At 34.5% G+C, this 11,509-nt stretch overlaps 1 protein-coding gene across 1 annotated transcript; it reads left to right on the top strand.

Annotated features, from left to right (window-relative positions):
* The first annotated feature begins 1,239 nt into the window (after window positions 1–1,239).
* Window positions 1,240–3,812, top strand: LOC110865523 (O-acyltransferase WSD1). The gene is made up of 7 exons (XM_022114783.2): window positions 1,240–1,502; window positions 1,652–2,203; window positions 2,371–2,437; window positions 2,532–2,614; window positions 2,693–2,893; window positions 3,268–3,405; window positions 3,482–3,812. The coding sequence occupies exons 1-7, from the start codon at window positions 1,251–1,253 to the stop codon at window positions 3,617–3,619; spliced, it is 1,431 nt and encodes a 476-aa protein (XP_021970475.1). The 5' UTR covers window positions 1,240–1,250; the 3' UTR covers window positions 3,620–3,812.
* The last annotated feature ends 7,697 nt before the right edge of the window (window positions 3,813–11,509 follow it).

Below are 11,509 nucleotides of genomic sequence, written 5' to 3'. Positions count from 1 at the left end.
TTTAGCTTGTTATCGTTTCTCTATGTGTACACAAAGTGTGTTATTTATCCATATTATGCGTTTTAGATTCTATGTTTTCTAGATGTACGGTTTTTGAGTAGCTATGTATTTTTATTTGACTTTATGGTTGGATATTGCTTTAGACTTTTAAAGTTAGTGGTCTCACTAAGAGCAACCTCTCTATTTTTTGGGGTGGATTTAAAATTTGTCTATATCCCATCCTTTCTATACCCTTATCAATAGTCTCGCTAAGAATGAGATTATACTAGGTATAATTGTTGTTGTTACTGTTCTTTTGTCCGGTTTAGTTTTTTTAATGATAAACGTGTACAAAATAAAATTGTAAATACCATAATATATATACACTATTTTTGTCTAAGAATATGCTTTATGTTTTTTTTAACAAAATGTAGAAACCATAAAATAGGTTATATTTGACATAACTTAACTCGTAATAATTTATTTTTATCGAAATACAAATAGTGAAACATACGGACTTTACAAAATGTAAAGACGGTTAAATATGTTACATTTAACATAACTTGTAATAATTTATTTTTATCGAAATACAAACTGTGAAACAGACGGACAATGTGTTTCTTGTTAAATAAACTTAGTTATTATTAAGGAGTTGACAATGTGTTTCAGCAACAGCTAAGCACACAATCTTTAAAAGGTTAATAGGATTCGTAACAATCTAGCTTAACTATTCTCGATAGCCGCGACCGATAACAGACCTACTAAGCAATCAAGATTTGGCTCAGCCGAAGGAAACCAACAACGAACGATAGACTGACATGAGAACCTAACAAAGAGAATCCGACAAGCCCAAAAAAGCGAATGGATGAAGCCACGATCAGAATAGGGAGAAAGGTGACAAACTGATTCAGGAGGAAACCCAATAAATATTGGAAAACCCCCTTGTGAGAATCGAACTCTCTGAACCTATTAGTCTAAAGTTTTTATCTCACCCCCAAGATACCACTAGGCTATAAAGCCATGGATAGTAAAGAGATGAATTAGTTATATTAATTTGGGTGTATGTAAGACATGTTTATTGTCTCTATCTAATAATAGGCTACATGCTTACATAATTCATAATATTAATAAAAGCTTCGAGAATATTTAGGTGGACGAATTACAACCACCACCTTTTGCGCTTACTAGATACATTTCAGGTTTCATTCTTCTATATATAGGGGTATATTTTGTTGCCAATATACACAGTTTTAACTATAGCAAAAAAGTTCATGGATGCCATACAAGATTTTAACACTCTTGGAAGTATTAGAACCACCAAATATGGAGAAACATTTGAGGGTTTCAAGAAGGGAGTGGACAACGAGGAACCACTAAGTCCTATGGCTCAGTTGCTTCATGAGCCTGGTTCTAATGTGTATATCATTTGTTTCATTGGGTTCAAAACAAAAATTCGTCCTGATGTAATCAAGGAAAATTTGGTGAATACTGTCGTTAAAAATCGTCGATTTTCAAGCTTGCAGGTGAATCACACTTGTGTATAGACACTTCTGCGTTTTAGGCACTTGTCATGTTATATGGCTTGTATAGTTCTATATATTATATTGATTAAAAGATTACATTATAACTCCCTTTTAATCTTATGTGTCCATTTCTCATGTTTCAAATATAGGTAAGGGACAAGTCAAACGGTAGCATGAAATGGATTCCAACACATGTAAACATAGATGACCATGTCATTATAGCGGAACAAGATCCTAACATAAAATCACCTGAAAAATTCGTTGAAAATTACATCTTAAACCTCAGTAGATCAGGTATTGAAAGCACAAAACCCTTGTGGGATGTCCATCTCATCGACGTTAAAACGTCAGAAGCCAAAGGCACATGTGTCTTTCGTTGCCATCATTCCATTGGTGATGGAATTTCCTTGACGAATCTCCTACTGTCTTGTACACGTAAAGTCTCTGATCCGGATTCTGTACCTACTATTCCTGGGATGGACAGGTTGGGTGCGGCTAAAGTTGCTAACCTTTGGTCAAGACTTGGTGTTTTTTGGAATACTTTTGTTGCTCTTTTGATGTTTGCGTTGACTGGATTGTTCCTAGAAGACACAAAATCCCCAATCAAAGGCTCAAAAGGTGTGGAGGATAGGCCAAGACGATTTGTCACTCGAAGCTTAAGCCTTGAGGACATTAAGTTTGTAAAAAGAGCTATGAATGTGGTAAGTGTTTTCACTATTTGCTAATAAAGGAATGTTAATCACTTTACAGTTTCTTTCTTTTGCAAAGGAGTAATTTTTTATTGCTTTTATAAGCAAAAATCAGGGCCTTAGTATCAGGTCTTAATTCACCACGTCTTAATTAAAATTGTTTCGGTATCTGTTTATAGACATTTACCGACGTAGTTCTTGGAGTCACAGAAGCAGGAATGTATCGCTACATACGTGGGAGATATAGTATGTTTTGTATAGTGTATCCAAGATCTCTGTATGTGTCGCAAATATTAGCTTTGATATTAACTTTTTTAACATGACATAACTGGTGAAACAGATGATAAAAATATGGATAGTCCTCATAACATGCGCATTCGTGCCACCATTCCGTTTAACCTTCGAACCACCATGAAGATTGATGTGAGTATGCTATCATGCATCCTAATTATTAATTTCTTAATATGATTTTGGATTACTTAATTTGTCATGTGTTATCAGGATTTCACGCATAAGGATGAAGATGGCACATGGGGAAACAAGATTGGGTATTCATTACTTCCATTCGATATCCGATTCAGAAAAGATCCTTTAGATTATGTTCGACATGCAAATGCCACAATGAAACGCAAGAAGGCTTCCTTGGAGCCCTTGTTCACTTATTACTTTACTAAGTTAGTCATAATGTTGTTTGGCACAAAGGTACTTCCATGTTTTTATGACGTTTGATAAAATAAATGCAAAATTTTGAAAAAGTCGTTTGATCCTTTTATGGCCTAAAGTTGTTACAAAAAGTAATGTTACGGGCAAAGAATAGTTATATCCGCAACTTTTAGTAAATACTCTATTAAGAGTAGTTTAAAATTGGCATGGGAACATATCTTCATGGTAACTTAAGAACTTATTATAATCTACTTACATTTAAATTTTAATTGATTTAAAAACGTTTAAAACAAACATTACTTTCCACTTTTGAAACTGCTATCGTAGGTAGTTTATGTTACAGTTGCTTTTGTTCCGTTTAACATGAATGGGTAGTTATATTGGTTTAAATAATAACAAAACATGAAATACAGGTTACAGGGGAATTGACTCATAAAGTTGTGCATAAAACAACACTAATATTTAGTAATATCCCTGGACCGCAAGATGAAATCACCCTTTTTGGACATAAAGTTGCATACCTTGCTCCTAGTTGTTATGGGCAACCATATGTAAGTTGACTCTATTAATAGTTATGTGTGATTTTGGGAAATCCATATTCTAATCTACTTCCTCAATTCATTTTAGGCACTGATGATTAATGTGGTGAGTTACATGGACAAAGTAATGTTTGTCATGTCAGTTGATGAAGAAACGATACCAGACCCTCAAAAACTTTGTGATGCTTTTGAAGAATCCCTTCGCAACATCAAAGCTTCTGCTTAAACCGCATAATGTCAAATAAATAAGCTAAGTGGGATTATATATAACTATTGATGCATAAGTACGTATAAGCATGAAATCACTAGGGAAAACTTCATACATCTACGGTGATATGAATTTGTGTGTAATCCATGAAGTATGACGCACATCAAAAGCATAAATAATAAAGAGAAACTATGTGAGAAAATTAAAGGTGCATGAGATGGATCGATTACTCGTTTGATTCTAGGGTTCTATGTTTTCTATTATGCGGAATCTAACAACAAACACACGACATACACATGATGTAAATAAAGGTTTTCGTTTAACTATCCAAACGAACAGAGTTTGGTTACAGACACACACACTAACAAACTCACACTGATTCAAAGCTAGGAACCGCAAAAACTTTCTGTCTATAACACGAATGAACAATATATATAGACCAGCTTCTAGAAAATGGCCACATTCGCATCTTTCGTTAGCTAAACACACTTAGCGAATGGGGCTCATACACTAGCCTCATTGTAACATATGTAACAAAGTAAACCAAACTCTAAAACAAGATTTTAAACACATTCCAACAGCCATACATCAACCTATGACACAACTAGGCTATAGACACATAGTGTATCAACAAACTCCACCTTGGATATAGCCGGTGGTCTTTGTCTTGGGTCTTTACTTCCAATTGGTCTTCTAGCCACTGCCAGCATGAATCTTGAATGCAAAACAAACATAAAACTCTTGAAACTTTAACGCATGCTCCATGTCTCATGTCTAATAGTTATATAGGCATTCAATAACATCCTCAGACATGTTTATTAGCCATATCGGATCTTAAATCCGTACCAACATGTTTCACATTGTACGCTTGCGTGCTGTATTGATGTATAAGCATGGTTAAATTCAAAAAAAGAATAATTGTCAACTTTAAAGTCAAATCTATCTACTATAATAAAAGAAACCATGTTTTGGACACGTGTCATTCGTTGAAGGTATCCTCAAATTTATACTTATTTTATATTAACTAAATAAATAAATAATAAATTAATATTAAATCTTATCATACTTTAATAAAATATTATCCTCAAATCTAAATTGTTAATTTAATATATTTTTAAAACAAATACCTCTCTTTCCTACTTATCTTATATTAAATATATAAATAATAAATTAATATTAAATGTTATCCTAATTTATTAAAAATATAACTTTTTTTATTATTTGCTATACAAATTATATTTATTCAACAAGTCTAAAATGCGGGGTTTTGAAAAATATTATTTTTTTATTATTTACTATACAAAGTTACATTTATATAACCCGTGTAATACACAACTTTTAAAGATATAACTTTTTATCATTTGCTATGTAAAATTAGATTTATTCAACACGTATAATACAAGAGATTTTTAAGGATATAATGTTTTTATCATTTGGTAGAATTTTCGACCTAACTATACACGGGTTTTTTAAAGATACGACCTTTTTAGTATTTGATATACAAAATTACATTTATTTAATATGTGTAATACACATGGTTTTTAAATATATAACTCTTTTTTAGATCTATTCAACATGTGTAACATACGGGGTTTTTAAGGATGTAAATTTTTTATTATTTGGTAGATTTATTCAACCTGATTATACACGGCTTTTTTTAAAGATACGACATTTTTAGTATTTAGTATACAAAATTACATTTATTTAATCTGTGTAATACACATGGTTTTTAAAGATATAACTTTTTTTTATTATTTGAGATATAAATATTATTTATTTAACCCGTACAATATACGAGATTCATAAAAATATAACTTTTTATTATTTAATATGTAAAATTACATTTATTCAACATGTATAATACACGAGGTTGTAACCTATTATAAAATATGGTAAAAGATGTAAAAAGGGTCCCATGTTCTTTGTTTCGTAAAAACAGGTACAAAAGTGGAGCAGTTGTATAAAGTTCTTTGTTTATAACTACTATTTAGAATATCATTAAAATTAAAAGTTCTTCTAATCACAACAACAAAAAGTTATCTATTTACTATCCATTACTGTTCCCAACAATTAAAGTGATCAGTTTAGGTGAGTCACCATCTAAAAACAAAATCCAACTTTTAAGATCAAATTTAACACCCTATTCAAGAATCATATTATTATTGAATGGGCGCGGGTTCGAATCCCGGCCCTGCCTTTCTTATATATTTTTTTCTTTAATTCAGTTGAAGTTGTGTTTATAATTAATTCGATACGGTTTTCTAATTAGATTGGCTTGTGGCTCGATTGGTCAAGTAAACATTTAAAGGGCGGGGTTACCCGGGTCGAGACCACACCCATCCATTGTTTTTCTTCAAATTCTTTTTAAGTTTCAACAATGGCAGAAAGACCCCTGCAATTACATAATTTCATTAACTTATATTACTAACCATGTTACATGTATTTCCTTTAACAAATTAACTAATAAACTAATTACTTAAACGAACTAAGTTAGCATGTTCCAATATTTATAAACTAACTAGGTTAGGTTTTTTTTTTTTTTTTTTTTTTTTTTTTTTTGAATGGCTAAACTTGCACACCATGGGGATTGAACCCATGACCTCCTACTATTCTACACCTTATCTAACTCACCAACACTATTGGGCTATTCCCAATGGATATTTTGGTAGAGGTTATAATTTAGTTTCTATTTATTACAAACTAACCCTTATCTTATAACCTTTAATTAACCAACAAATTTAACTCTGTTAACGGTTCCCTTATATAATTCTAACCGAACTTACTGCGGACCTTTATAAGTTTATCGTTTTAAATTTCGTCTTCGACTAAGGTGATACGTGACGAATATTTAATTATAAAATATTAATAACAACGAAATTAAATAAAAAAAAATCTATTTTTATTTAACTCAATGAAGGTCCGGTTTTCTAGACCCGGGTCGGGTTTCGGAGGTCCGTCTTTGGTGGATGTTATAGTCTCCCCTACTTTTGGAATTTCGTCTTGAAATTAGGAGGAAACCGTTAGGGTCGGACAATGTATATGGTTTCTCACGGACATAGAAAGGTATTGTGTAGATTTGAGAATAGCACGAAGAATTTAGAATCAGATTGTTTCTTAGGAATGTCTGTAATGAACGCTAAACACGAATCGTGAGGTTGCTGAGGGTACACCCAAACTATGTTACGGTAGTGGTTACGTTTAGATCTACTTGAGGTGGAAACGTTCCTGGTAAGGGTTAAACACCTAGGTAAGAAATCGCTTGTAGTGACAAAGATAAATAAACGAAGGGTGTAAATGATAATGTAGAAAATAGCCTATGAGAGGTAATATGAGTATTACATGGTGAAACCTAAGAATAGCGTATTGGAATTGGATTGCGACTTAAAAGAAATTATGTCCCGTAGTTAACTTGTGACACGAGGGAGTTAGCGAGCTGAGTGTAAGGTATACTCATGATAAACTACACTCCGTGTCACACCTTGGGATTTCGAAAAGAAACTTCCCCATAAATTGCCACAAATGATAAGATTGAACTCTCAATGCCATAGAATTGAATCACTAAACATACAACCAAAACAAACTAACACAAAACCTCTCATGATTAGTCTAGCGTTGCTTTTGAAAATTTGATAGAGGCACTAATATATAGGAAGTACCAGCGCCGCATCCACCATGTCTCTACCAAACTTTCATCCACATCGTTATTCGAATCATGATTGACGACACAACAACACTTACACAGAACTTCCCATGAACACTCTAACGAGGCTTTTGATATTTTGATAAGTACAATTATATATAAGAAGTACCAGCGACGTACCTATCATGTCCTTATCAAATTTCAGCGGCTTCGTTATCCACTAATGATTGGTCCTATGTGACGACACTACTAACTCACGCACTAAACAAGTATAACCAAATCACAAACAACCATAGCTTGACATAATACTGCTTGTGTCCTTAACTTTTACAAGTTAAGCTGGGACCGCGTCCTTGTCCCTTACGGGCCAGCTCGGCTAATTGCTTGAAATGAAATAGTAGTGATAATAAATCATGAATTTGCAATAACATGCATTGATAATAATGTGAAATAACCATAACATCATGAAGAGACAATGGAACGCTAAAGATAATAAATGACTTTAGCATAAAATGCCTAAACCAACATAACATTAGCGTAATTGTAATTGTCTGAGTACAAAATGAAAAATATGATGATAATTCAAAAGAGTAAAATGCACGAATAGTCCCTGTGGTTTGTCAAATTAACACCCTTAGCCCCTGATGTGTGTAAAATGCAACATATAAATTACATCAAATGAGGCATAAAACTAACCCTTTTTAGTACTAATGTTGGAAAAAATGTGCTTTTGTCTTCCTTTTGTATTTTCAGGATTAAATGAGCGCAAATAGACAAAAGAAGCAAAAATACAGCTAAATCTAACATAAATACAAGAAAAGGAATAAACGTGGCATGCCCGACCCCTCGACAGCATCTTCCCAAGCAAAAACAAGACAGCAGAAGGCTGAACACGCCCCGTGCCCAACGGACACGGGGGCGTGCTCAAGTGTCTACAGAAAAGACAAAAGCGTAGAAGCTTCTATTCCCCAACACGGGGGCGTGCCCAGCTCCACACGTCCGTGGTCAACGCTAAGATTCGCAGAATCCAAGCAAATCTTGATAGTACAGATACGCTTCTGCACACGGGGTCGTGCCCAGCGGACACGGGGGCGTGGTCAACTAATGCAGACAAACTGCAATTAATGAAGAAAGAGAAAGTGGATGGACACGGGGCCGTGTCCGGGCTTCTGTGCAGGCTATAAATAGAGGTGCTTCGTTCACTTCAAAGGCATCCCTTGGCAAACCACCTATCTCCCACTTCATCCATACTCCACACTCCACCACTATCACAACACCCACATCCACCACCATCATCCATCATCCATCATAGAGTGTGTATAGTAGTCTCGGGATCCAAGATTAATAGTAAGAGTTCTTGACATTAAAGGCCATGTCTCTTACATCACTTGGTGAAGACAAGCATTTAGTGTAATACTTTTGTTTTGTTAATCTTTTAGCACTTTTTATTTGGTTTTGTATTAATGACTTTAATAACTAGTTTCTTATGTTGAAGGTGAAACTTCTTTATCATTTGTCCGTGGTGTCTTTGTGACAACCCTCAAAATCCCATGTATTCCGTACAATTCATTTATAATAATTAATGTGCTTGACGACTGTGTGGAACTACGTAACTGCTTTCTGATATCTGTGTTATATTTATATGTGCATGTTGACACACTAATAGTGTACAGAAAAGTCATTAGATAGTCCGTTATGATTTCCTAAGTGTTAAAAATTAAAAACGTTGCAAAAATATATATATAGGACGCTCTACGGATTAATTAAGCAGCTTAACGGAATGGTGTTCAACCGGACTTTACCCGGAACATAAAAATATTGCCAATAACATTGTTTATTCTTTCCTGAGCCAATTAGGGTCCCTGAATACCCTAACACCCGCCATAAAGCACAACGCACAACTAACCAAGTTAATACTTAACTAACCTAATCTAACCTAACTATTATCTAACTAATAGTTACAAATGAACTAGAACCCCCCCCCCCTTTAGAAACCGTCCCCATCCACCACTTTTACGCCTTTGATCTTCCCTAGCCTTGTGCTAGTTGTAAGTGCTTCTAATCAACTTCTTGTTCATGTTTGATGTGGTTAATAAGAGATTTGTCGGTTAAAAATTATGAACATACAAGATCAAAATCTAAAAGTCTACTAAAATGATGAACAAGGTGGTTAATGGATGAATATTAGTGTAAAGCATGTAGATCTTGTGTGAATATGATTATTGGTTGATTATCTGAAGTATTGCTGGATAATATTAATGTTTGATGTTGTTGTGATCACTAAACTTGTTAACGGTATCAATCGAACACGATTTAGAAGGTAAACACTGAAAATCAGAATCTGTCCAAGTTTTACAGCCAACTTCAGTTGGTTGTAAACAGGCCATAAACTCAACGAAAAACCGATATTTTGAATCTAAAATATGTTATTATGAAATACGGTTCTAATGGCACCGGAATCGTAATTTTTGGACTTCGTTTACTATTTTTAAAGAACCGATTCGTAACAGCAGCTTAGGCTGAGTTTTTACAGCAATAAATGAGCATTGTATTTTCTGTTGTAACTTGTATTCTGTGTAGAATCGGACCATGAAATTTGTACAGTAGATGACAACCGATGCATGTGTAATTACCCCACTGGAATTTCGTAAATCGGACACTCGATGAATTTTTAATAAATTGTTCCGTGGACTGTGGTCAGAAATTCATAAATCTGAGTTCAGTCTGGAATATGATTTTTTATGAAATATTGGTAGTGAACCGGACCCCGATATTTTTACACAATAAAATATGGAACGTTTAAGACATCTCGTAAAAATTTGGGAATTTTTGGAATAGTTTAACCATTTTATTAAAATGTCCGAAAACAGCCGGTTTTGAATATAAATGCTGAATTGAGATAAGTTGTGACTTGCGTGTCTAAATGTCGAGTATGCTATCCGTGAATGATCTAACATGTTATATATGTTATGTGCATTATTGTATGTTTGATTTTGAGTGGGGAATGGATGGGAAACTTAGAGGGGCATAAACTGTTAAAACGATGCATGTTGTGTGATAGATACGTGTAGGAACTTTGTGTTCTATTTGAAAGCCACTAAAAGACTAACTGGTAAATTATATTAGGACGTGATTGACCGACCTTGACTGTTAGCTATATTGAGAATCTAACCGAGCAAACCGAGGTGAGTTCACACTCTTTCTAAGGCATGGGATTCCTAGGGGTTTGGGAATGGGATTGATTAACTAATTGTACTATCATTACTGTTAAACTACTTCTACTGTCCTCGGATTGAAGGGCACGTACGTAAAACCTACGTACACGATCATAAGACCATCAACTCTATCACTTTAAGTCCCTCATTTATCGACTTAATCGCCGAGGCCTATGGCGAGCGGGTCATTAGTTAATAGCGCTATTAGGTTTAACAAACCTCACACCGTGCCAGTCGGACGGGCGTGTACTAATGGACTATGGGCAAAGGGTCAATGCTGATAGACATTGACTTAGGGCACCTCTTATATTTTTGTAGCAGTCGATACGCGTGGTCTAGTAACACATGGGAAACCCCCACTAATCTTCGCAAACATGTCAGAAAGACCGCGATGCAAACTTATACGATACATGGTTTTCAAAACGAACAGATGATTTACGAAACGAATGCTATAACTAAACAACCAACTGTGAATTCACTCAACTTTGTTGTTGACTCGTTGTTACATGCCTTACAGGTCGTTAAATGCTTGGAGCTTGCATATGGAGGTGGTCGTTGTGGGATGCGAACTGATATTTCCCGTGTTTAATAAATAAACTTTATGAACTTATTAAACCTACGTTTTAGACTTTAAACTTATGAACTATGGACTATGTTTTGAACTTATGTTTTATGCTTCCGCTGTTTAACTAAAATCGGTTTACTTCCTTTTGGTCACCAATCGTATGGTGTTTGGTTTTAATTACTTAATTATGTTGTTCGATATGATTGGTGGCTCGATCCTGGTCACGTCACGCCTCCAAGCGGTGGTACTCCGCATGGTGGATTTTGGGGGTGTGACAGTCTTGGCGTTATTTTACTGTCTATATAAAGTAAAAGATTTACGCCATTCATATTGAAACTGGAAGACTTTTAAGGTGGAAGATGCTAGAGGAAAGAAAGGAAAAGAGAAGGCAGAAGGCAAGAGATAACAGACACACCAGGAAGGCACGTTGAAGACTGTACATGAAGGAATACTGCAGCTACATCCAAGGGGGAGTCTGTAGATGCACT

This window comes from Helianthus annuus, chromosome 6 (assembly GCF_002127325.2).
Source record: "Helianthus annuus cultivar XRQ/B chromosome 6, HanXRQr2.0-SUNRISE, whole genome shotgun sequence".
In the NCBI taxonomy this organism is placed as follows: Eukaryota; Viridiplantae; Streptophyta; class Magnoliopsida; order Asterales; family Asteraceae; genus Helianthus; species Helianthus annuus.
The sequence above is the reverse complement of the archived record's forward strand: the minus strand, read 5'-3'. Positions and strand labels throughout refer to the sequence as shown.

What these genes read in the sequence shown, in the direction of transcription:
- LOC110865523 (XM_022114783.2), top strand. Translation starts at nt 1,251, where the DNA reads ATGGATGCCATACAAGATTTTAACACTCTTGGAAGTATTAGAACCACC. An exon ending in GTCGATTTTCAAGCTTGCAG is followed by an intron (nt 1,503 to 1,651) that starts GTGAATCACACT and finishes TTTCAAATATAG; the next exon opens with GTAAGGGACAAGTCAAACGG. An exon ending in GTTGTTATGGGCAACCATAT is followed by an intron (nt 3,406 to 3,481) that starts GTAAGTTGACTC and finishes AATTCATTTTAG; the next exon opens with GCACTGATGATTAATGTGGT.